Source organism: Pongo pygmaeus, chromosome X (genome assembly GCF_028885625.2).
Source record: "Pongo pygmaeus isolate AG05252 chromosome X, NHGRI_mPonPyg2-v2.0_pri, whole genome shotgun sequence".
NCBI classification, from domain to species: Eukaryota; Metazoa; Chordata; class Mammalia; order Primates; family Hominidae; genus Pongo; species Pongo pygmaeus.
The window spans coordinates 24,747,687-24,775,672 of record NC_072396.2 but is presented as its reverse complement, the minus strand read 5'-3'; the positions used below and the strand labels follow the sequence as shown (position 1 = coordinate 24,775,672).

At 40.1% G+C, this 27,986-nt stretch overlaps 1 protein-coding gene across 23 annotated transcripts in view; it reads right to left on the bottom strand.

The window, feature by feature from the left end:
* Positions 1-21,511: 21,511 nt before the first annotated feature.
* Positions 21,512-27,986, bottom strand: part of ZFX (zinc finger protein X-linked) — a 67,263-nt gene continuing 60,788 nt past the window's right edge. For all 23 annotated transcript variants that reach the window (XM_054472653.2, XM_063659948.1, XM_054472661.2 and 20 more), the window contains one exon: positions 21,512-27,412. In XM_054472653.2, coding sequence (XP_054328628.1) covers positions 26,229-27,412 — 1,184 coding nt within the window. In that variant the 3' untranslated portion in view covers positions 21,512-26,228. The remainder of the gene's footprint in view (positions 27,413-27,986) is intronic.

Genomic DNA, 27,986 nt, shown 5'->3' with positions numbered 1-27,986 from the left:
AATTAGCCGGGCATGGTGGTGCACACCTGTAGTCCCAGCTACTTGGGAGGCTGAGGCAGGCAGATCACTTGAAGCCAGGAGGTCAAGGCTGTGGTTAGCCGTGATCTCACCACTGCACTCTAGCCTAGGCGAAAGTGAGACCCTGCCTTATTTTAACAACAAAAAAACCTTTCATGCTAAACCTGAACCAGAAAACATTTTCACCATGTTTCACCAACAATGATGTCAAAAAACAGGAGCTGCCCAGCTCCAAGCCATGATAATTCTGACATTAACCCCAGATAGCCCAAGAGAGAAACATTGTGAAGTCTGGTATCAGAGTGGTACATCTGGGGAGAACATACTGTTTGAATTGTATATACCAGAGAGAAAACCAAACATATGTGATATTATGTAACTCTACCAAATCGAGAAAATCCATTGTCTTTTTAAAACCTAATCTCAGTTGGGCGCGGTGGTTCATGCCTGTAATCCCAGCACTTTGGGAGGCCGAGGTGGGCGGATCATGAGGGCAGGAGATTGAGACCATCCTGGCTAACACGGTGAAACCCCGTCTCTACTAAAAACACAAAAAATTAGCCGGGCATGGTGGCGGGCGCCTGTAGTCGCAGCTACTCAGGAGGCTGAGGCAGGAGAATGGCGTGAACCCAGGAGGCGGAGCTTGCAGTGAGCCGAGATCGCACCACTGCACTCCAGCCTAGGCGACAGAGCTAGACTCCATCTCAAAATATAAATAAAAATAAAACCTAATCTCCACTGATGACCAATTTCTTTTTTTATTTTTATTTTTTTTTTAGATGGAGTCTCACTCTGTCACACAGGCTGGAGTGCAGTGGTGAGATCTCAGCTCACTGCAACCTCTGCCTCCTGTGTTCTAGCGATTCTCCTGCCTCAGCCTCCCAAGTAGCTGGGATTATAGGCTTGTGCCACCATGACCAGCTAATTTATTTTTTGTATTTTTAGTATAGACGGGGTTTCACCATGTTGGCCAGGCTAGTCTCAAACTCCTAACCTCAAGGTGATTCGCCCTCCTCGGCCTCCCAAAGTGCTGAGATTACAGGTGTGAGCCACCACACCCGGCCTTATTCTTATTTATTTATTTTTATTTATTTATTTTTTTCGAGATGGAGTCTCACTGTCGCCCAGGCTGGAGTGCAGTGGCACGATCTCAGCTCACTGCAAGCTCCGCCTCCCGGGTTCACACCATTCTCCTGCCTCAGACTCCTGAGTAGCTGGGACTACAGATGCCCGCCACCACACCCAGCTAATTTTTTGTATTTTTAGTAGGGACGGGGTTTCACCGTGTTAGCCAGGATGATCTCGATCTCCTGACCTCATGATCTGCCCACCTCAGCCTCCCAAAGTGCTGGGATTACAGGCTTGAGCCACTGCGCCTTGCCCCTTATTTTTATTTTTTTGAGACAGAGTATCATTCTGTCACCCAGGCTAGAGTACAGCAGCATGATCCAGGCTCACTGCAGCCTTGACTTTCTGGGGTCAAGTGATCCTCCCACCTCAGCCTCCCAATTAGGTGGACCATAGGTGTGTACCACCACACCTGGCTAATTTTTGTATTTTTAGTAGAGACGGAGTTTCCTATGTTGCCCAGGCTGGTCTCAAAATCCTGATCTCAAGTGATCTGCCTGCCTTGGCCTCCCAAAGTGCTGGGATTACAGTTGTGAGCCACCCTTGCAAGATGGCCAGTTTCTTAAGAAATTGAAGTTGCTTCTGGATGGGGACAGGGGATCCATGACCAACATGCCTGCACTCACTCAGGGTCCTATTGGGCTCCACCAATGCTGTCAGCTCCCTGGGACTTAGCAGCCTCTGTGAGGCTTGTGATAACATAGGCTTACCAGAAACAAATTAGTAAGAAGTACCTCTTAAAGTACCAGATCGGAAGGCTTGATCTGTGATTAGAGGTGCCAATGAAATAGTAAACAGGTGGAAGCCCCAAGAAGTGAACATCAATTAAGTGACTCCAGTGTGAGAGTTGTTCATGAACCTTAGGTCACCAAAATTGGTTTTGGTTTTGGTTTTTGAGGGCTGCCTTATACCCCTAGAGAGAATAGCAGAATGGACAACTGCTGAGATTCATAGGCCCAATTTATCAGCACAGGTTGGTGAGGAAGGAGAAAGGGCACCTCTGTTTCTTCAGATTGGAACAATAATCACAGCAGGCATCTACTGGGGAAGAAGCCAGCAAGGCTAGAAGGGCCAGAGGCGCCAGGAGCAGCAGCTCTCAACCTCGGCTGCACAGAGTCACCTGGGGAGCTTTTTATACTGATGCCTGCCCTCCTCCCAAGAGATTCACCTTCAATTGGCCTGGCCTGAGTCCTGCAAAGAGGAACTTTGAAAGGATCCCAGGTGAGTCTAGCATGTAGCTAGAGCTAAGAACCTCTGATGTAGATGAAGGGCCTGTAATCCTAATTTATAGTCAAGATGTATTCAGTTATCATGGACTTCATCATGATCTTCAGAATTCTCATAGTTGGTGTAGCTGATCTGAGGGAGAGGAAAAGGTTACCATATCTGTTCTCCAAAAGCAAGCTTACATGATGTATTAGTCTGTTTTCCCCTGCTGATAAAGACATACCCAAGACTGGGTAATTTGTAAAGAAAAAGAGGTTTAATGGACTCACAGTTCCACAATCGTGGCAGAAGGTGAAAGGCACGTCTTACATGGCAGCAGACAAGAGAAATGAGAGCCAAGCAAAAGGGGTTTCCCTTTACAAAACCATCAGATCTCGTGAGACTTATTCACTACCACGAGAACAGTATGGGGGAAACTGCCCCCATGATTAAATTATCTCCAATTATGTCCCTCCCACAACACGTGGGAATTATGGGAGCTACAAATCAAGATGAGATTTGGGTGGGGACACAGCCAAACCATATCACATGATAAAGCTCAGATGGAGGATTCTGGTGGAGATCTGTGTGAGAGAAGTGATTCCAAATACAAGATGTACCCAGGATGAGCAAGATCCCATTGGTTTGCATGAGCAAGGTCTGAAACCTAAATAGGTCCTCCCTCCCAAAAGTTCAGTTACAAGACTGTACCCACTAATTTGCTTTCAGCTGAACAGAATGAGTTAGAAGTGGGGTAGCACAGGTCGGATGCAGTGGCTCACACCTGTAATCCCAGCACTTTGGGAGGCCGAGGCAGGCAGATCATGAGGTAAGAATTTGAGACCAGCCTGACCAACATGGTGAAACCCCGCCTCTACTAAAAATACAAAAATTAGCCAGGTGTGGTGGTGCGTGCCTGTAATCCCAGCTACTCAGGACGCTGAGGCAGAAGAATTGCTTGAATCCAGGAGGCAGAGGTTGCAGTGAGCTGAGATCATGCCACTTCACTCCAGCCTGGACAACAGAGCGAGACTCCATCTCAAAAAAAAAAAAAAAAAAAAAAAAATTGGGTAGCACTGAGTTTTTGGCTACTCATACCCTGGCATTTTGGAAACCCAGACACATGCAAAATGAAACCTAAAGGGCTAGCTCCAAACATTGGGAGGCTCTGTGTGTCCTGGGTTTGCTTCAAGCCACAAAGAAAGAAGGTCATGCAGCAGCAGTCTACAAACACGAAGATAACTGCTGGGCGAGCATATCCTCCTTTTCATATTATGTAGGGCAGAAACTGTGGCATGTCTGCCACTCCCTGGCTCTGAAGTTTGTGAGAAGGAATCATGATTAATTGAGTCAAGCTCGACCTGGCAGGACTTCCAGGCTTTCAAAAAATAAGTAATTAAACTCACCCCAAAAGGAAAAGGATAAAGATTGAACTGGAAGAAAAGTCGTCTCTGGGTGCTACCATAAAATACCAGGATTCTGTTTAGAGAGACTTTCAAATACTTCCTTGGGAAAAGCCTAACAGGGACAAAAATTCACAATCTTCCGTCACTATCTTCATTTTCTAAGGGAGGAAAATTCTTCATGTTACAGCTCCTAGGTTTCCTTTGTTGTGGAGAACCCACAAGGAGAAATTTAAAAAAAAAAAAAAAGGAAATAAGGCCAGGCGTGGTGGCTCATGCTTGTAATCTCAGCACTTTGTTTGGGAGGCTGAGGCAGGTGGATCACTTGAGCCCAGGAGTTCGAGACTAGACTAGGCAACATGGCAAAAAAAGCCGGGCGTGGTGGTGCACGCCTGTATTCCCAGCGACCTGGGAGGCTGAGATGGAAGGATCGCTTGAGCCCAGGAGGCAGAGGTTGCAGTGAGCCATGATCACGCCACTGCACTCCAGCCTTGGTGATAGAGCCAGACCCTGTCTCAAAAAAACTAGATAAGATGTTTAAGATCTATTTAAAGGTATCAGAGATTCCAAGTTGGAAAAAGATGGGCAAAAGGGAAAAAATAGAAGCTGTATGAACTAGATATTAGAGGGGACTTGGGTAGGGCTGAAAAGTGCTAGTTGGAGAGATTTTCAGAGCTCTATTGCCAGAGGTGTAGGGTATATTTGGGGAGAAGAAATATTTAAGATGTTAGGCATTAAAAATGCATTTCCTCTTTGGCTCTTCTCAAGAAACAAAATGCTGCAAATTACTTGTCAAGAATTTTAGCTGCTGACCTAGATTTCTTTGGATGGATGCCTTGCAATAAATGGATTACATATGGTCCTGATTTACATTAAAATTATTAGGGGTATATATGGAAAACAGAAGATGACTTAAAATCCATTATAATTAATATCTGGAGAAAGATTAAAGAGGCGATCACATTCATAAAACAAGAACTGGCTGTGAAGAAACAAACCAGTGAAAGATTAGAAAATTAAAAATTGAATATCAAAAAACTCTAGCTGGAGAACAAATTTTTCTGAGTAATTTTTAAAAACACAGTGCAGGCTGGGCACAGTGGCTCACACCTGTAATTGCAGAACTTTGGGAGGCCGAGATGGGTGGATCACCTGAAGTTTTGGGGTTCAAGACCAACCTGACCAACATAGTGAAACCCCATCTCTACTAAATACACAAAATTAGCCAGGCATGGTGGCACATGCCTGTAATCCCAGCTACTTGGGAGGCTGAGGCAGGAGAATCACTTGAACCTGGGAGGCGGAGGTTGCAGTGAGCCAAGATCACGCCATTGCACTCTAGCCCGGGCAATAAGAGCAAAACTCCATCTCAAAAAAAAAAAAAAAAAAAACCCACAGTGTAAAAGGGGAACAAAAGAGACAAAAATGTCCAAGAAAAGTTAGAAAACAAAGATCCTGATGTATCAGCATTGATCTAATGAAAGTTCCAGAGAAGCTAAAGAAAAGAGAGGGGGAGAAAATCATTTTTGAAATGAGATGAAAATTCCCCAGAGGTGAAAACAAGACACCAGTTTTCATATTTAAAGAGTCGCTCAAATGCAAGGAAGAGCAATTTTTAAAAATATATCTGGGTCTATCATGGGGAAATATCAGGACACCAAGAATAAAGAATAAAATTCGTAAAGTTACCAAAGAGAAAAGACATACTGCTTCAAAATAAAACGGAATAAGATTATGCTTAGAATTCTCATCAGTACCTCTAAATGTAATAAGAAATGCACTAATATAGCTGCAACTGTCAAGAGTGAGAACAGAAGAAAGATGTATTGAGACATGCATGGACTTAATATTTATCTTCTTAAACCCTTTTCAGGAATTTAGAGGATGTGTTCCAGCATGTGACTATGTAAGCCTAGAAAGAGAAAGTTATAATGTTAAAGAAATAGTAAATGTAACTAGGAAAATAATAAGTAATTCAAGGATAGCAGCTGCACAAATCAATCTGGAGCGAAATCAAGCCAGTTGGAACAGGGGAAGGAGGATCCCAGAGAAAAATTTTTGTGAATAAAATCCAGCCAACTAAATCCTGAATCAAAATAAACAGCTCAAAAACAGCACTGCAATGGTGAAATGGCTGGTGGTGAACAGTGTAACCATATACATTTAGAACTACCACTAAACAACTCTGTAAATTATGACCGTAGAATAGAATGCCAATTCCAAACACTTTGATGAAGTAAAATAACCAACAACAAAAAAATGAAAGGTAGGTTTTCTATTTCAGGCAGAAGTAGACTAACTTTTTGCATACCAACTGTCTCAGTAAGTACAATCAGAAAAACTAGATAAGATGTTTAAGATCTATTTGAAGGTATCAGAACTAGTACAATGAGGACGTGAGAGCAAAGACAGATGAGAAACATACAAAGATGAGACCAACATTCAGTGCTGCTTTTCCCTGGAGTCATCTACTGATTTAAAACACACACACACACACACACGCACACGCAGCTGAAAGGCCGAAAAGCTGAGCAGAAAGCGATGACTCATATATACCGAGGAGCTGTGCAGTGCTTCCAACAGTCTCAAAGGGATAGGGAGGAAATTAGACTTTAGAGTCCTCCAAGGAAGAGACCCTCATAAACACTCCATGCTTTCAGCTGGAATATCTGAAAGGCCAAATATTTGGAAAACTGGTGAATCGGAAGTGAATAAGCCCTCAAAAAGACTTATTTCCAGATTCAAATCAGCTCAATCCCTGAGTAGATTAAGGAGAACTGGCCCACTTTCAACTGACAGCCAGAAGCTAAAATAAAACTATAAGAAAATAACACCGTAGGCAGGGCGTGGTGGCTCACACCTGTAATCCCAGCACTTTGGGAGGCCAAGACAGGCAGATTATCTGAGGTCAGGAGTTCGAGACCAGCCTGGCCAACATGGTGAAACCCCATCTCTACTAAAAATACCAAAAAAAAAAAAAAAAAAAAAAATTAGCCGGGCATGGTGGTATGTGCCTATAGTCCCAGCTACTGGTGAGGCTGAGGCAGGAGATAATCTGATAATTGCTTGAACCTGGGAGGCAGAGGTTGCAGTGAGCAGAGATCACACCACTGAACTCTAACCTGGGCGACAGAGCAACACTGTCTCAAAAACAAAAAACACTGTACAGGGAATCAAATTATGTCTATAATTTTTCATATGCAATACCAAACATTCAATGAAAAACTATTAGGATGATTCTGGCCAAGATCGACTAAAAGGATTACCTTTATCCTCCCATCCAAAACAACCAAAAAGATCGGGGGGAGAAATGAAACAATAGGTTACAAGACACTGAACATTAAAGCAACAAATAACAGTCATGGAGAGAGCTTGGAAACAAGGTAAACCCTAAAACTGCCCTGCATTACTGCCTTGAAAGAGTTTCCAGGTCACGGTGCGGGGAAGGAGAACCCGGCATAACCTAACAAACAGCCTGAGTTGAGGAGACAAACTGAGAATCTGGGGTGACAAAGCAGCTAGAATCTGCAGGAATGAGTACCAGAGAGGAGGAAACTGCAAAGACAGAGAAAACTCCAGGTATCTGCAGAGGGTTCCCCTTGAGTATTCAACAGAGTACTAATCAGTCCAAGCATGTTTGGAAACTACCCAAGGCCAGGGAATGAACCAACTGAAGAGATTAGAGGGAATGGTGCTGAGAATTTACACAGGGCCAAGTGGAAATGGACTGTTTCCACTAACGAGACTGGAAAACCTCAAAATGCGCAGAGAATTTGGTAGAGTACGCAGAAGAGTCTTGGGTCAGTTGTGGGAATAATTAATCCTAAAGGATTCTGGTCCTGCCTAACAGATTTTAAAAGCAAGACCTGAAAGGATCAAACTGTTTCCAAGTAACTTAACTGTGTCCTAGAATAAAGCTCAAGAATGTTTATGGGAATAAAAATTATCAAACATTCAACAAGGTAAAATTCATAACGTCTGGTATCCAATCCAAAATTATTAGGCACAGGTCAGGCACACGCCTGTGGCTCATGCCTGTAATCCCAACACTTTGGGAGGCCAGGGTGGGAGGCTCACTTGAGCCCAGGAGTTCGAGAACCAGCCTGGGCAACATGGTGAGACCTCATCTCTACCAAAAATTTTAAAAATTAGCCAGGTGTGATGGCACATGCCTGTGGTCCCAGCTACTCAGGAGGCTGAGATGGGATCGCTTGTGCCTGGGAGGTCAAGACTGCAATGAGCCACGATCGCGCCACTGCACTCCAGCCTGGGTGACAGAGCAAGACCTTGTCTCAAAAAAAAAAAAAAAAAAAAAAAAATTACTATGCACGGAAGGAAGGAAAATACAACCCAAAATAGGGGGGTGGGTGGGGAATAAATCAATCAAAACCAACACCTAAATGAATGGATGTTAGAATTAGTAGACAAGGAACATTAAGAGTTATAACAGTATTTCACATGTTCAAAAAGTTAAGACATGGAAGATTTCTTTTAAAGACCCAAATCAAACTTCAAGAGATGAGAATTACAGTGTCCAAGATGAAATATACTAGCTAGAATTAATAACAGACTAATAAAAGCCAAAACTTTTGCAAGATACAAACTAGAAGAAAATATTTGCAAATCATATACCCAACAAAGGATTTGTATCCAGATAATAAACTCATAACAGTAAAAAAAAAAAAAAAAAAAAAAAGCCTACTGAAAATGAGTAAAATGTATTAAACCAAAAATGATATGTGATAAGTGAGCATATGAAAAGATGCCCAACATTACTAGTCATTAGGGAAATGCACATTAAAATGGCTAAAAAAGGCCAGGTGTGGTGGCTCATGCCTGTAATCCCAGCACTTTGGGAGGTCGAGGCAGGTGGATCATCTGAGCTCAGGAGTTCAAGACCAGCCTGGGCAATATGGCGAAACCTGTCTCTAAAAAAAAATACAAAAAAATTAGCCAAGCATGGCGGCGCACACCTGTAGACCCAGCTACTCGGGAGGCTGAGGTAGGGAGGATCACTTGAACCCAGGAGGCAGAGACTATCGTGAGCCGGATCATGCCACTGCACTCCAGCCTGGGCAACAGAGTGAGACCCTCTTTCAAAAAAAAAAAAAAAAAAAAAAAAGGCTAAAAAAGAAAACTGACAATACCAAGTGCTGACAAGGATGCAGAACCACTGGAACTCTCATATATTTCTGATCAGAATACAATATGGTATAGCTGCTCTAGGAAATATTTTGACAGTTTCTTAAAAAGTTGAACATATACTTACCACACTACCCAGCCATCCCACTTCCATGTATTTACCCTGCATAAATGAAAACTTATGTGCACAAAAACCTTTACGTAAATGTTTATAGCAGCTCAAACCATAATTGTGAAAAAAAGGAAACCCAAATGCCTTTCTTTTTTTTACTTTTTTAACAAATGTTTTAATTTTTCATTTTTGTGGGTACAGAGTAGATGTATATATTTGTGGGGTACGTGAGATGTCTTGATACAGGCATGCAATGTGAAATAAGCACATCATGGAGAATGGGGCATCCATCCCCTCAAGACTTTATCCTTTAAGTTACAAACAACCCAATTACACTCTTTTAATTATTTTAAAATGTACCATTAAGTTATTGTTGACTACAGTCACCCTGTTGTGCAGTCAAATAGTATGTCTTATTCATTCTTTCTATTTTTTGTACCTATTAACCATCCCCACCTTCCTCCCAATCCCCCCACTTCCCATTCCCAGCCTCTGGTAACCATCCTTCTATTCTCTATGTCCATTAGTTCAATTGTTTTGATTTTTAGATCTTACAAGTAAGTAAGAACATGCAATGTTTGTCTTTCTGTGCCTGGATTATTTCACTTAACATTATGATCTCCAGTTCCACCCATGTTGCTGCAAATGATAGGATTTCATTCTTTTTTATGGCTGAATAGTACTCCATTGTGTATATGTACTACATTTTCTTTATCCATTCACCTGTTGATGGACACTTAGGTTACTTCCAAATCTTAGCTGTTCTGAACAGTGCTGCAACAAACGTGGGAGTGCAGATATATCTTTGATGTACAGATTTCCTTTCTTTTGGGTATATACCCAGCAGTGGGATTGCTGGATCATATGGTAGAGATCCATTGCTGGATCTCTATTTTTGGTCTTTTGAGGAACTTCCAAACTGTTCTCCATAGTGGTTGTACTAATTTATGTTCCCACCAACAGTGTATGAGGGTTCCCTTTTCTCCATGTCCTCACCTGCATGTGTTATTGCCTGTCTTTTGAATATAAGCTTTTTTTTTTTTTTTGAGATGCAGTTTCACTCTTATTGCCCAGGCTGGAGTGCAATGGCGCGATCTCGGCTCATCACAACCTCTGCCTCCGGGGTTCAAGTGATTCTCCTGCCTCAGCCTCCTGAGTAGTGGGGATTACAGGCGCCTGCCACTAAGCCCGGCTAATTTTGTATTTTTAGTAGAGACGGGGTTTCTCCATGTTGGTCAGGCTGGTCTCAAACTTCAGACCTCAGGTGATCCGCCAACCTCAGCATCCCAAAGTGCTGGGATTACAAGCGTGAGCCACCGCGCCCAGCCGAATATAAGCCATTTTAACTGAGGTGAGGTAACATCTCATTGTAGTTTTTATTTGCATTTCTCTGATGATCAGTGATATTGAGCACCTTTTCAGATGCCTGTCTGCCATTTGTATGTCTTCTTTTGAGAAATGTCTATTCAAATCTTTTGCCCATTTTTTGATAGGATTATTAGACTTTTTCCTATATAGTTGTTTGAGCTCCTTATATATTCTGGCTATTAATCCCTTGTCACATGGGTAGTTTGCAAATATTTTCTCCCATTCTGTGGGTTGTCTCTTCACTTTGCTGATTGTTTCCTTTGCTGTGCAGGAGCTTTTTATGTGACCAAATGCCTTTCAATGGGTGAATGAATAAATAATTGTGGTATAGCCTTATAATGGACTACTACTGAACAATAAGAAGGAACAGACTATTGATACATGCAACTACATAGATGAATCTTAATGACACTATGCTGAATGAAGGAAGACACCCTCAAAGATTATATACTGTATGATTTCATTGATACGACATTCTGGGAAAGGGAAAACTATAGTGATGAAGAACAGATGACTGTTTGCCAGGGCTTAGAGGTGGGATGAGGGTGTAATTACTAAGATACAGCCTAAGGGAGATTTTGGGGACGATGGAATTCCATATCCAGTTTGTGGTAGAGGTTATATAAATCTATACATTTGTTAAAACTCATAGAACTTTACACCAAAACAAGCATCAATTTTACTATGTGTTATCTTCTAAATACAGACCTGTACACCAAATAGGTCAATTTTACTCTTTATTATTTAAAAGTAAAATAGAAACACAATGAGATATCACAATATACACCCTAAAATGGCTAAAATGTTTAAAAGACTGATCATAACAAGTGCTGGTGAGGATGTAGAGCAACTGCAACTGTTAACACTGCTGGTGGAATTGTAAAATGGTACAACTATGTAGGAAAGTTTGGCTATGTCTAAAATATTAAATATATACCTACCACACAAACTAGTCATTCCACCTACCCCAAAGAATTGAAAACCTATGTCCACACAAATATATAAATGTTCATGGCAGTTTTATATGTAATAGCTCAAAACTGTGAACAATCCAAATGGCTATCAAGAGGTGAATGGGCAGATTGTGCTGTATCCATACAGTGGAATAATACTCAGCAATTAAAAGGAATAAACTATTGATATATGCAGCAATAGAGATGAATCTCAAAATAATGGTTCCGAGTGCAAGAAACAAGACTGAGAAGGGTAGAAAAAGGAGTAGCAGAGTTAAGAGATGATATGTAGCCCATAATGAAATTACTGAACTAGAAGACAGGTCAAAAGAAACTATCCAGAATGAAGCATGGAGAGACCTAAAACATGGAAAATATGTTTTGAAAAGTGCAAGAGACATACAGGATACAATGTGAAGGCCTAACAAATATTTCTCCTTTTTTTTCTTTTTTTGAGACAGGGTCTCACTCTGTCGCCCATGCTAGGGTGCAGTGGTGCAGTCAGGGCTCACTGCAGCCTCAATTTCCCAGGCTCAAGTGATCCTTCCACCCTCATACACAGCTGATGGGAATGTAAAATCATGCAACTGTTTTGGAAAATAGTCTGGCAATTGCTAAAAATGTTAAAAGTCAAGGTACCATATGAGTCAGCAACTTCACCTCTAGGTTCGTGGCCAAGAGAAGTGAAAACATGTACACACAAAAACTTGTACACAAATACTTACAGCAACACTCTTCATAATAGCCAAAAGGTGGGACAACTCAAATGTCCATCAACTGATGGAAGAATGGATAAACAAAATGTGGTATATCCATACGATGGAATATTATTTGGCCATTAAAAAGAAACAAAGTACTGAGACATGCTTCAACATGGATGACACTTGAAAACATTGTGCTAAGTGAAAAAAGCCAGTCAAAAACAGCATATATTGTATGATTCTATTTATATGAAGTAACCAGCATAGCAAACCTATAGAGACTAAAGGTAAACTAGTGGAGGTCAGAGGCTGGGAGGATGTGGGGAGTGGGAAGTGACTGCTTATGGGTATGAAATTTCTTTTTTTTATTATTATTTTTTATTTTGAGACGGAGTTTTGCTCTTCTCACCCAGGCTGGAGTGCAATGGTGCGATCTCGGCTTACTGCAACTTCCACCTCCCAAGTTCAAGCGATTCTCCTGTCTCAGCCTCCTGAGTAGCTGGGATTACAGATGCCCACCACCACACCTGGCTAATTTTTTGTATTTTTAGTAGAAATGGGGTTTCGCCATGTTGGGAAGGCTGGTCTCAAACTCCTGACCTCAGGTGATCTGCCTGCCTCAGCATCCCAAAGTGCTGGGATTACAAGTGTGAGCCACCGCACCCAGTACTGGGTATGAAATTTCTTTTGAGAGTGATGACATATTCTAAACTTAGATCATGTTGATGGTTGGACAATTCTGTGAATATACTAAAATTTGAATTGTATACCTTAAATGGTTGGATTTTATGGTGTGTGAATTATACCCAGTAAAGATTGTTTTAAAAAGCCATGATGGGGCCAGGTGCGCTAGCTCATGCCTGTAATCCCAGCACTTTGGGAGGCTGAGGCGGGTAGATCACTTAAGGCCAGGAGTTCGAGACCAGCCTGGCCAAGATGATAAAACCCTGTCTCTACTAAAAACACAAAAATTAGCCGGGGATGGCGGTGCACGCCTGTAGTCCCAGCTACTCGGGAGGTGGAGGAAGGAGAATCACTTGAACCCGGGAAGTGGAGGTTGCAGTGAGCTGAGATTACACCACTTTACTCTGGCCTGGGGGACAGAGTAAGACTCCATCCTCCCCCGCCCCCACAAAAAAAGTTATGGGGTATAGTTACAGAGAAAGACAAATGACAAATGGAACAAAACAGAGATCCTAGAAGCAGATCCACATACATAGGAATATTTTATATATCACGGAGCTGGCTCTGCAAATTAGTAGGCAAGTATTGATTTTTTCAGTAAAGAGTTGAACTGTATGAAGTTGAAGTTGAAAAAAGTTAAAGTGAATGCTTAACTCACACTATATCCTAAAACTGATTCAATGTGGATTAAAGACATAAGTATGAAAAGTCAAACTACAGAGCTTTAAAAAACTAATATCAGAGAATAACTTCATTACTATCAGGAAGGATTTCTTAAGACACATAAAGCATTAATCATAAGGAAAAGATATCAATTTTACCATGTTATAATGATGAGCTTATGTTAATCAAAAGACACAATAGAGTAAAATGGCAAGCCACAGACCAAGAGAAGATATTTACAGAGATTTTAAAATTAACATGTATGGCCAGGTGTGGTGGCTCATACCTGTACAGCACTTTGGGAGGCCAAGGCAAGAGGATCACTTGAGCCCAGGAGTTTGAGACCAGCCGGGGCAACATGGCAAAACCCCATCTCTACCAAAAAAGAAAAAAACAGAAAAATTAGCCAGGCGTAGTGGCATGCACCTGTGGTCCCAGCTACTCGGGAGGCTGAGGTGGGAGGGGTGGTTGAGCCCAGGAGGTAGATGTTGCAGTGAGCCGAGACTGCGCCACCACACTCCATCCAGCCTGGGTGACAGAGCAAGGCCCTGACTCAAAAACTAACTAAATAAATAAAATTACATATAAGTGACAAAGGACTAATATCAAGACTATATAAAGGGGCCAGGCATGGTGGCTCACACCTGTGATCCCAGCTCTTTGATTGAGCCCAGGAGTTCGAGATCAGCCTGGGCAACATAGTGAGACCTTGTCTCTTAAAATAGATGATTGATTGATTGATTGATAGATAGATAGATAGATAGAGATATAGATGTTTATGGATCAACAAGAAAAAGGTAAGCAATCCAATAGAAATGGACCATTCATAGAAAATAGGCCAAAAAAAAACGATATAGTCTTGTCACAAAAGAGGAAACGTGAATAACCAATAAATATGTGAAAAGATGCTCAATATTATTCATAATTAGGGATATGTTCATTAAAATCTCAATGTAATATTCTTTTACATGCACAAAATTGGCAAAACTTAAAAGTGTGCCAATATTACAGTGTTCTCATTGCTGCACATCCTCACCAAAACTCAATATTTTCCAATTTTGCTGTGAAGAGTGTAAATTGGTCCATTTTGAAACAAAGCTTAGCATTGCACATGTGAACAAAAGTTCTCTGGAAGGGAATTTGGAGGAAAGATACTTTATTTCAGTGCATGGTTTGCAAACTAGGGAGAGGAAGGCTTCCCTGTAAAACAAAGGTGTTTTCCAGAGAACAAAAAGAGGGTTAGGGTCTCATAGCAAAAGTTCTCAGCCAAGTTCCCAATCTGGTCTGTTCATGCAAATAAAGGACTGAAACTTAGTTTTGATTGGTCAGTGAAGCTGAGTTCTGATCGGTTGATACAGCTGAGCCCTGATTGACTGAGGCAGGTATGCTCTGATTAGTTGATTCAGGGGAGTTCTGGAGTCACAAAGTTGAACAGAGGTGTGGATTTAGGGGGAATTCAGAGGATATGGGTGACCTCTAGTCAGCAAATGGCTGCTTGGCTCTGTTTTATTTTTACAGTTTTTTTCCTTTTTTTTTTTTTTTTTTTCCTATACCAGTTGGTTCATATCTATTTTAAATTTAGGCCCAGTTAGCCACTGGGGATCCATCTTGAATGATTGGCTCTCTCAGGTTCACATTTGTTCACATATGTTAAATTTGAATAAGATCAGGAATGACATTCAGGGACAATGGTGATGTCTGCTACAACAGTGCTCTCATTCTTTCTCATTTAACAAAATGTGTAACGTACAGGGAAAGGAAGAGATGGAGAACTCTTATTCAGCACTGTGTACCTAGCATTAAGACTTTTTTACATGCTTCTTTATTTAAAGTTGAGGCAAAGAAGGTACTCAGAATGCTGTTATTCTATGACAGGAAATTTCTGGCTGAAGTTCCTTCTACTAGTGAGAAATAAATCAGGAGCACTGTTACTCCATAAGGACAGGCTGCACATTTACAGACTATCACTCTCTTGCTTCTTTTCTTTCAGCAATCCCACCACTGGGGACATACCTTGCTTCTCTCTTCAAGAGACATCCGTTTCAAACATTTAAATTGTTCGGTACAATAATGATCACATGCTGGGGCACGGGATTAAAGGGATTCTTTCTTCTTGGTGCCATTTTATGATGACAAGACAAATCCAGGAGATGTTATATGTGAAAAATAGGAATTCCCGAAGAAGCAAAATGCCAGTATAAGTAATAATTACACACAAGATGTAAGAAAACTTCTTTAGCTGAAGAGAGACTTAACAGAAAGAAAGGAATCAGCAAATAACAAATCCCAGATGTGATTAGAAGTACACACAAACACACACACGCACGCACACACCCCTAGATAGATTCTAGTGACCTTTCTGAGTTCCAAAGACAAAGGAAAATTCATATGAACTTCAGGAAACAAAGGAAGAGGCATTGGAGTTCTTATAACACTGAAGTTGGAAAACAATGAAACATCTATAAACTGAAAGAAAAGAGACTGTGAACAAAAGTTTATACCTACTAAGATCATTTGTCAAGGCAAAAATAGATGTTTTGGGGTAGTCAAGGTTTTAGAAAGAATATATACCCACACACCAAATATGAAGGAACAAACGAAGTATACGTCAACCAAATGAAAATTTATTCAGCACAGAGATGTCAAATGGGGAAAGATGAAACGGACAAGAAACAGCAGTAGCCAAAAATTCTGCAGTGTACACTTATGTCTAAATTATGATAACATGAGAATTTTTAATATAAGACATAAGAAAGGATTGAAATAGAAAACACATATCAAAGTAGAGTTCAAGACCAAATACGTTAAAGAGGACAAAAATATCCTGTAAAAGGTACAATCATAAATAAGATCTGTCAAACATCTATGAAACAAAAATCGATAGAAACCAAATACATAAAGCAAAACTTTAAGTACAAGGAAACTCTATAAAACTCCCTTATAGTGAGATATTTTGATATTTTTTCAAAAATTAAAAATCAAATAGTCGCCAGGCATGGTGACCCATGCCTGTAATCCCAGGACTTTGGGAGGTTTAGGTGGGAGGTTCGCTTGAGCCCAGGAGTTTGAAACCAGCCTAGGCAACACAGCGAGAACCTGTCTCAAACAAAAACAAACAAACAAAAAAACTCAAGTAGTAAAAAAAAAAGCAAGGATATAGGATATAAAGGATCTGAATAATCAACAAGCTCAGTTTTATCTGTAAGTTTATACTTATAAATGTAAAGATACATGTTATATCTGTGTTGTATTTTCAAAAAAATTATGTCTTGCCGAAAAGGAAAACTTCAAAAATTCCAAAAAAAAATGTAGAGGTTATGCAGGCCATACTTTGAACTCAAACCAACAAAACTAGAGATCAAAGCTAAAGGGATTAATAAAAATGTTTACTACTTGAAAGTTAAACTCTACTGTAAATAGGAAATCAAAACAGATGTAAAACTATCTAGAATACAAAAAAGGATAACTCATATACAATGGCCCATAGCTAAAGTTGTATACCAAAGGAAATATACAGGTTTCAAGGATTTCCTTTAAAAATAAATGAAAATTAATGAAATACGAAGCATCAGACATTTTAATTAGATAGTAAAATATACCAGAAGAAAATAGGAAAAGAAAATAGGTCAGGCAGGGTGGCTCACACCTGTAATCCTAACACTTTGGGAGGGGGTGGCAGGTGGATAGCTTGAGTTCAGGAGTTTGAGACCAGCCTGGGCAACATGACAAGACCTCGTCTCTACCAAAAAAAAATACAAAAATTAGCTGGGCATGGTGGTGCGTGCCTGTGGTCCCAGCTACTCAGGAGGCTAAGATGGGAGGATCACTTGAGCCCAGGAGGTCGAGGCTGCAGTGAGCTGTGATCACACCACTGCACTCTAGCCTTGGCAACAGAGTGAGACCTTGTCTCAAAAAAAAAAAAAAAAAAAAGAAAAAAGTAACAACGAAAGATAAAATTAAGTAGAAAACCAAAAAATATAAACAAAAGAGCAGTTTCTTTGACACTACCTATGAAATAGCAAAACCTCTGAAAGCCACTTAAAGAAATATGAGCCAGGCACAGTGGCTCACACCTGTAATCCCAGCACTTTGGGAGGCTGAGGCAGGCAGATCACTTGAGGTCAGGAGTTCGAGACCAGCCCGGCCAACATGGTAAAACATCATCTCTACTAAAAACACAAAAATTAGCCAGGCATGTTGGCGTGCGCCTGTAATCCCAGCTACTCTGGAGGCTGAGGCAGGAGAATCTCTTGAACCCGGGAGGCAGAGGTTGCAGTGAGCTGAGATTACACCACTGCACTCCAGCCTGGGTGACAGAGCAAGACTCCGACTCAAAAAAAAAAAAAGAAATATGACAGAAAACAAAACATATAACATTTAAGATGAGAAAGGAGATGCAACCAGAAATGCAAGAGAATAAAATAAGACTATTAAATAGTAAGAAAATATTGTATCTCTATGGCAATAAACTGCAAATCTAGAAGAGTGGTTCAAATCTTGGCTACACATTGTAATCACCTGAGGAACTTGAAAAATTACTGTCTGAGACCCATTCCCACCGGGCTCTGGGAAGTTCAAAGGCTGCCCCGTGTGATTCTATGACCGAAATTGAGAACCACTGAATTCTTCCAGGGCTACGTGGTCCATGGTCCACAGCATCAATATCACCAGGGAGCTTGCAGGAAGTGCACAATCACAAGCCCCACTCTAGACTCACTGAATCAGAATGAGCATTTTCACATCATACCCCAGATGATGCATATGCACATTAATACGTGAGAAGTATTGATCTAGAGAAAATGGATGATTTTCAAAGATACCAAATCTTAAGAAGAGAAGCTCATGGGCTAATTAATGTAGAAGAGATCGGAAAAGTAAAGGCCTCCCATTTTATTTTATTGATTGATTGATTGATTGAGACGGAGTTTCGCTCTTGTTGCCCAGGCTGGAGTGCAATGGCGCGATCTTGGCTCACTGCAACGCTGCTCAGGTTCCCAGGTTCAAACAATTCTGCCTCAGCCTCCCGGAGAGTAGCCAGGACCACGGGCATACCACCACACCCAGCTAATTTGTGTATTTTTAGTAGAGGCGGGGTTTCACCATGTTGGCCAGCTGGTCTCCAACTCCTGACCTCAAGTGATCCGCCCTCCAAGTGCTGGGATTACAGGCGTGCGTCACCGCCGCCTGGCCCCAAGACCTACCATTTATAAAAAGGCATCAGACCCAAATGCTTTCACAACTGAGTTCTATCTGATCTTCAAGGATTAGATCATGCTTCCAGTTTTTAAACTATTGGAGATTGTAGAAAATTTCCAAGTTTATTTTTTAGAGCTAGAGTTAAATTAATATGCAAACTAATTAGTATTAGTCTCAGCCAGAGGTGGTGACTCACGCCTGTAATCCCAGCACTTTGGGAGGCCGAAGCGGGCGGATACCTGAGGTCAGGAGTTCAAGACCACCCTGGCCAACATGGTGAAACCCCGTCTCTACTAAAAATACAAAAATCAGCTGGGCGTGGTGGAGCATGCCTGTAATCCCAGCTACTCGGGAGGCTGAGGCAGGAGAATCGTCTGAGCCCAGGAGGTGGAGTTTGCAGTGAGCCGAGATCTCACCACTGCACTCAAGCCTGGGCGACAGAGTGAGACTCCATCTCAAAAAAACAAACAAAAAAAATGCATGCAATCTGAATCAAAAATCCCAATGAGGCTTTTAAGGGAAACTGGGTAAAATGATTTTCATGTTCCTATGGAATAAGTGTCAAGAAAACTATGAAAAAATAGAACTAAAGAGGGACTTGCCTTCTGGTTCACCAGAGTATTGTGAGAAAAACAATATGGCATTGGCATAAAAATGACAAACAGATCAGTAAAACAAAATAGACTTCAGAAATAAATCCAAGGATATATATGATGACCACATAAAGTGTCATTTCAGCTCATGAGGGTAAAGGGTGACTTACTTCATAAACAGTACTGGAATAGGTGGCTCTCTATCCAAGAGAAAACAGAAATTAGATGCCCTACCAAACAATATATTTTTAAAAAATTTTTTTGAGATGGGGTCTCACTCTGTCATCTAGGCTGGGGTGCAGTGGCACGATCATAGTTCACCATAGCCTTGGATTCCTGGGCTCAAGCTATCTTCCCACTTCAGTCTCCAGAGTAGCTGGGACAACAGGTGCGTGCCACCTTGCCCAGGTAATTTTTTTTCAAAATAATTTTTTAAATCACCATTGGATCTGCTAAACAAAATAATTTTAATTACATAATCCAAACAAAACAATAAAAATATAGGAAGAAAATCTAGGCATATATTTGTAGAACCTTGCGATAGAAAAGACCTTTTTAAGCAGAACAAGAAACACTAGGAATCATAAAGGGAAAAAAAAAAAACATTTGATTACACAAATATTAAAAATTTTTATATATGAAAAGATTACATAAGCAATAACAAGATAAATCATGGACTACAAAAATATGCAGCAAATGTATTAGAAAGTTAATAGGCTTAATGTACAAAGAACTCCAAATAGAAAATGGGGCACAGGATTTGAATAGGCAGTTTATCAGAGCGACAACTTAAAGTGCTATTATATACACACAAGTATTAAACCCCACTAGGAGTCCAGTCAAAGCAAATTGAAACAGCAATGACATATTCTTTATTTTTTTAACCTGTGAGATTAGCTGTAACACCCACTGTTTGTAAGGTTGAGGGGAACGAACTCTCCCATATACTGGTGTAGACACGTGAATTACATTTGATGTTTGAAAAGAAAATCTCTGAACCCAGAGTAGAATTGATATTGTGGTTACAAGACAGATAAAAGATTTATGTGTATGGACTAAAATTAGAAGAGAACAAAGACAAGCAATCCCTTTAATAAAGGTGGTGGCCTTGTGGGTGATCATTTTCCCAATTTTTGTTACAAAAGCATGCAATAAAAATAACTTGCAAGATTTCCATCTTTGTATAGTAGGTACATTTGCCCTTTAAAAATTAATTTTCTGAAGAACAACCAAAGCATACTGCCTTGAGAGAGAAAGGAACTTTAGAAAGTCTGCCACAACCACCACTTCAAGGGGGAACAGTAAAAATCAATAAAAGTGGACATAAACATGCAAGGCTACTGGGGAAACCTCACATGTTGCTAGTGTGCTAATGTCAGAGGGCAATCCAGAATTGGACTAACCTTTATTAGGATGACGTAAGGGAACTCTTCTCCCCCTTTTCCTGTGTTCTAGCCTGGGAGGGCTGGAGTAGATGCTCCCTTTCTCTGATGAGAGAACTAGTCTCTTGATAGCTCACAAAGGAGTGGAAGGTAGGCCCCATGCCTTCAAATGACTGGCTGCATCAGTCAAGGCCTACATGGGAGGGAAAGAGATTGGAAACAGACTCATCTCAGCCTCTGGGTCTCCCAATCCAGCCTTACTAGAATAAATCGCACACTTAATTGGTGGTTTCTTGTCTATCTTCAATGTGGTTAGAACTCAAGAGGGGAGGACAGGTGACTAGAACCTTCAAAACCCCAACAGATGGCTTTGCAATACCCCTCTTATTTCAAAGAATCTCAGACAAGGAAATGGGTTCTGCATTTAAAAGCAGAAACTGGCCTCTTAGAAAGCAAAATAATATAGGTCTAGTTAACTATTCTATACTTTTAGTCAATGTGTTGAGATACTTCTGTGGTAGTTCACATAGCCAAATGACATCTAGAAGTCCTGAGCAGGTTTTTAGTAGCCAAGTCTCCTAGTGGCTTTACAGTCTCGACAGGTCACTGTAATGCCAGATCCTTTGTGTCCACCAATACCAGCAATACAAGTAACATGGGAGACCAACTGAATAGGAAAAACCAAGTAAAGGAAAGTAATTCTTGATTTTGACCTCAAACTTCATGGACTGAGTATTTCCATCGCAGAGGTCAGAACATGATTTTGAAATCCAAGTCGGTACAGATGCTACGCCTATATGCACCAGTGACATGTTCCTTGGTGCTATTATTAGTGTTGAACCACTGAAGGGAGTCGAATCACCTCCAGCTTCGAACAAGTTGGGAATTCATTAACTGCGTGATTTAAGTCTCCTCATTTCGAGTATATACCTTGTCTATAGCCAACACTCCACTAGGGTAACTTAAAACAAAATAGTAATTTATTTACAATAGCAAAGATGTCAAAAATAACAGGAACAATATATAACAAATCCAAGATTTTTATGAAAAAGGCAAACAGTATATACACGAAACAAAAGATGAAACAAAATCCATAGGGTAAACTTAATTTGACCTTAACTAAACAGTTACAGAATGTGGCAAAATGGTTATGATTTACTTAAGTAACCCTGGGCCAATTACACACACACACACACACACACACACACACACACTCTCTCTCTCTCTCTCTCTCTCTCTCTCTCTTTCAACCCTTCTCATAAATGCTGAATCTTCCTCTGAACTCAATTTACCTTTGAGGAATGTAACTATGGGAGGCCACACAAGATTTAGGAAGTGCAGGCTATTTACATGTGCGCTAAAGGCATACTTGTTGACTTGGCAGGCTCACACTTTTAAAACAGCAAATGGAAGGTATAAACTGTCTGGGGTCCTATTTTTCTCTCACTGTTCATTTCTGATTTTTTGTGATAATTTCTTATCTACCACACAAAATGCTGAACCAGTCATCTTTTACGTTCCTCAAGTGCTCTAAAAGTGTTTCCCAAGTTTGAACGGGCATCAGAATCACTTGGAGAACATGTTAAAACAAAGATTGCTGGGCCCCACGCCAGTTTCCCAATTCAGTAGGACTAGGGTGGGGCTGAGAATTTGCATCTTTAACAAAGTCCCAGGAGATTAAGATGCTGCCAATGCTGCCCGGCCACACTTTGAAAACCACTGCTCTGAAAGACTGCCCCTTTAAGATATTGATTAGCCACGTTTTTCCTTACACGAATGCTAGAATTTGTGGGAAATGAAATTATTAATACTGAGATTCCCAGAGAATACAAATACAGCAGCATGTTACCTGACTTGTTGGATCACAGACAGGTTAGGTGTCATTTGTTGGGTGTTCCATTACAAAAGTTTTTCAGCATGCTATGTATGGTTTTGCCCGATTTATGGCTCTGGACAGTGACATTCACCACATTCCCTTCAACATTTACCTAAAATTTTAATTTATTGTTTCAACTATTAGGCAAACATTTGTTCATACAGTTGGAAGAACTGCAGAATCTTGTCTATAAAATCAAAGATGGCACAACTCTATCTCTTTTGACTCCTGACATTTACTTAACTGCCGATTTTTAACTGTGGCAATGACCATTCCCTAGTATGTTAGCATCTACTAGTCCTCTAAACTGGGGACAGTGGGGTAACTCGAGCGCGTGATTTCTGTTGTGGAGATGGTAACAGTCCCCACTGATTAAATATGCTGTAAATTAATACTGAAATGAACTTTAAGTGCTCTCAAAAACCACTTTATGCATGAGTAATTTATCTCAGGGGAATTGGAGATGCTAATAAAACAAATCCTTTATGAAGATAAAAGAAAAAATGAATTCCAAGGACATGCTCATCAAAGGACTCACCAATCACCTCTTAACTTCTCTGAAATATTACTTGCAAATTCACAGAACTGAAATATTACCAGTATTTGCATCTGAGTCACAAAATTCAAAGCAATCAAGCACTTTGCATTCCACTGCTGTGAAAAAGAAATTAAGAAATGGGGGGATGAAAACAATCCACTGCTTTTGATGTTTATTAGGTTTACAAAAACTGTACATTTTTTTTTCCTTAAGAAAAAGCATTAACTTAGTACTGGTATCAAATAGACTAAACATTCAATAACAGGAAAATATTCTGATTTTTATTTTTGCACGTTATTCTCAAGTACACAATTACAATAATGTCACACATCCCTATATGATTTTCTTTTTATGTATTTTACTTTCTTTACAAAGTGTACAGAGGGAGGGACATACAATATTTAATAGGGTATTTCTACAGAACAATAACTTATATTATGTCCTTGTAAAAATCTGTACCTCTTTAAAACATTTAACTGAAACATCCATTTTTTTTTTTAGCTTTGCTAATCAAAATTGTTTTAAGAATTAAAACTAGGTTGTAACTAATGTCAGTACATAACAGTGACTACGATTTCATTTTCTCTTTATACAGACAAGTATGTTTTATCATATTCACTTGACCAAACCCTTAAATACCTTTTAAAGGTTTTAATGTTGTGCTTTAAAAAGAAAAGAACTGTGTATGATTCCAGAGTATGTAAGAGAAATATAAAATGTGTGAAGTGTTGTGTTCTTTATCTTTCAGTTTATTTAAAAAAATATAGTTAAATGACCCAATCATTTATATTTTCTGTATTAATTTTATAGGATTTAAAATTAATACATTTCCACTTTCATTTAAGTGTTTTTACATTATTTCTGGGAAAATAAAAATTAAGGGAGATTTTAAAGGTTCTCACAAAAAAACAGACAGAGCTTTCAAGAATCGCAGGGCAATGAATCATGGATCACAAAATTGTAAGTTAGTTTTTTTTTTAAAAAAAAAAAAAAAAGCACATTATGGGGGCCAAGAAGGTACAGGAATTTCCTATAAGATAGGCTAGGAAAACCCATGCCTTGACTTTGACTGGCATTTGGGCTGGAGTTCACACCTGCCTAAAGCACTTGGTTTAAAACTAGACTAAATCAGTCTAGCACTTCAGAGGTTTGCCAAACACCAAATATTTTTATTTCTAACCCTAAAAATATAACTCTTGAATACAAACATCAATGGCAAAGAGAAAGATGAAAGGTAAAAACCTAAGCACACAGGGGATGGAGCACCATAATGAGGTGACAAGGCAGCTATCGGGTGGGAAGACAATTTCTAAATCTCCTACAATGTGCTAGATGCATACAGACCAATAGCCAACTGAAGGGACCCCAAAAACTGTTTTCTGTTCTCCAAGATTCATCTTAACATAACCAAGTTCTAATTAACCGAGTTTGTTTTATGAATGTATGACAATGACTCAGACCTATGTGGTGTCTGGGTGCGGTGGCTCACGCCTGTAATCCCAGCACTATGGAAGGCCGAGGCAGGTGGATCACGAGGTCAGGGTTCAAGACCAGCCTGGCCAAGATGGTGAAACCCCATCTCTATTGAAAATATAAAAAATTAGCCGGGTGTGGTGGTGGGCGCCTATAATCCCAGCTACTCGAGGCTGAGGCAGATAATTGCTTGAACCCGGGAAGCAGAGGTTGCAGTGAGCTGAGATCGCACCACTGCAGTCCAGCCTGGGCAACGGAGCAAGACTCCGTCTTAAAAAACAAACAAACCAAAAAAAACCTGTGGAAGACTTAGTGATGTTCCAAATAAGGCCTCAGACTTTCCTTATCCACTTAAAACACATCTTTACCTTTTAATCAAAGCCAACTTGAGTCTTAAGTTTTTAAAGTTTGCTAACTGTAACTGAGAAATACCAGATCGGCCTGAACTTGCCGAGTGTGAAGTCATAATTAGCACCCGTTCTCTGGTCCACAGAGCCATCGCTTCTTTTCCATCCCCCTCACTAGGTAAGACAGAGTTCCCTCTCAGGCTTCTCAAAGAGAACTGTGGGAGTCATGTCTGGATACTCATTTTCTTTTCAGAAAAATATAAAGACATGGAGCTGAAATTGTATGAAAACATTCTACCTAGAAACATCTTAACCTCTATTTTTCAATTACCAAAGATATTTAAAAGAAAATATCTTTACTCTTTAAAAATACTAGTGTCCTTATTTTCCTTCTAATTCTTCACCTGAGTAGTCTCTCTGAAGAGCATGACTTACAAAATGCTCTCTCATGCATCCCTGGATCTTTCATGTTATTGTAAATTTAATACTTTTCATTATAGATTTTAAACAACTACTACTTGGGGTTGTGTGTATAAATATGTAAAATAAGCAATACACACAGGTACATGATATATATGTGTATATATATAATTCAGGGTACATTTACATACATAAAGTTGCAAAAGATCCTATAAGCCATGAGTTACCTCTAGGAGATTCCAAAATGCAGTCCTCAGTAAGTGTCATTTGTAGCACACAACCATTCCAAGACGAAGCCGCACAGACAGAATAATCAAAATACAACATGATCAAGCACAATTTTTCAATAAGGTTTTCTAAAAGTTTGCTATGCTGACAAAAGATGTAAATAATCCAAAAAAAGCTAAAAGAAGTATATTTGAAAAGTAAACACAAACCCAGCCACTGCTCTTTACTCAGCAAAGCCAGGGATGCAAAAGCTCAAATGGAAACTTTCACTGTCAAGTGGTCTGAAAATATTAAGCAAGACAAGTAAATGACTTCCATGTTATGATAATTAGACCTGACTGTAAAATCTCCCATTTATATTAGTAGATGTCTCTGACAATTTTATTGTGAGAAATGTATGGGGAAAAAAATGAGTCAACATGAATACTTTAAGAGTTACCAATATAAAGTTACCTTAAGTTAATGGTCTTAGAAGAGTACCATCAAGGTAAGCAAGGTAAATATTTAAATAAATATAAAATTCTAAGATATAAAACTTCGGTATAGAATCAGGGATTACTTTATTAAAAGTAACTAGCATGTTGCCAGTTTTCCCCATTTATTAAACAAACTGAATAGAATTCAGAACACACTACTGAACAAAATGTATATTAAAAAAAGTCAACTAGAAGCAATAATTCTATTTGTACACAGCATAAATCAATATACAGTATTGTATGTGAACGAGACTGATTGGCTTTAAAATGAATTTTCTACTTCAAGGCCAATATCTCTACAAACGTTCTGTAGAAGTATTGTTAGGGCAGGCCAACTTCTTTATGATGTCGCATTATGTGCTGGTTCTTTTCTGAAGGTCTTCGGAAGCCTTTCTTGCAGTACTCACACCGGTGAGGATAGTCTTTTGTGTGAATGGAAATAACGTGCCGTTTAAAGCCTGAGGCATCTGTAGTGCTATACTCACAGTACTCACACTGATACACTTTCCTGCCACTGTGTGTCTTCATATGCTTTTTAAGCTCACTCTGTTGCCTAAATCCCTTTCTACATCTCTTGCACCTAAATGGAAGATCCTTTGTGTGAACTGAGAGAATATGGCGACTTAGAACAAATGGATCTGCAATCTTAAAGTCACAATGTCTACACTGGTGCATTTTTTTGCCCTTGTGGGCAGCCACGTGTTTCTTGAGTTCTGAAGGCCTGTGAAAGCCTTTATCACACATGTCACACTTATGGGGGTAGTCTTTCGTGTGAACTGAAATTATGTGTCGTTTCAAATCACTTGAGTTCGAACTCTTGTGGTCGCAATGCAAACACTGGTGTGTTTTGCTTTCTTGGTGGATAAGAGCATGTTGCTGCACCTCTTTGGTATCCGAGAAAGTCAGAAGACAAATGTCACACTTGAATGGCATCTCTTTACTATGCTTAGTTTTGACATGCGTTTTCAAGTTAGAAGAGTCTGCAGACCTATATTCGCAGTACTGGCATTGGTACGGCTTCTCCCCAGTATGGATTCTCATGTGCTTTTTGAGCTCTGACGGGTGACGAAAACCCTTACCACACTCCACACAAATATGAGGAAAGTTCTTGCTGTGGACCGCCAAGAGGTGGCGATTCAATAACCCTTGTTCAGCTGTCTCGTATTCACAGAATTTACACTTGTGCATTTTGTTGGCTCCTTTTTCCTTATGCACCATTTTGTGAGTAAACAAAGCCCCTGCATGAGAGAAATGCTTCCCACACTCATCGCATTCAATGGCCTTCTCTGCCTTGCTGGTCAGCTTGTGGCTCTCCAGGTGGTTGTGTAAACTTATCTTCTTGTTGGTAGTGTAATCACAGTCAGTACAGCGGTATTTCTTCTTGGCAAGGTGTTCGGGATGGTTTTTCATGTGCCTTTTCAAAAAACCTCTCGACTTAAACTTCTTCCCACAAATCATGCAAGGATAGACAGTCAAAGGATGTCCATCAGGGCCAATAATTATTGCTAAAAAAGGAAAAGAAAGGAGTATGAGTGCTCAACCAAGTTCTGTTGCAGTTTCTTTGCGAATGTAAAGTGTGGGTTCTGACCACTGTTGGCCAAGGACTCCTAAATTGGACTATTTGATACTTAACATTCCTTCTACTGTTTTTCAACACAAGAGATATAGCAACCTAGTCATACAGAAAATGGTCTGGAAACTTCATTCATGAGGACTGTACCACCTTCACTCCCTCTAGTTTAATAAAATTAATGAATATGTAACTTTTATCAATTAGTGATTAAACCTATAGCAATTTAGAAATTGGTGGAAAATTGGCTGGGCATGGTGGCTCACACCTGTAATCCCAGCACTTTCGGAGGCCGAGGCATGCAGATCACCTGAACTCAGGAGTTCGAGACCACCCTGACCAACATAACATGCTGAAAACCCGTCTCTACTAAAAATATGAAAATTAGTGGGGCACAGTGGCACACATCTGTAATCCCAGCCACTTGGAAGGCTGAGGCAGGAGAATCACTTGTACCCAGGAGGCAGAGGTTGCAGTGTGAGTTGAGATCACGCCACTGCACTCCAGCC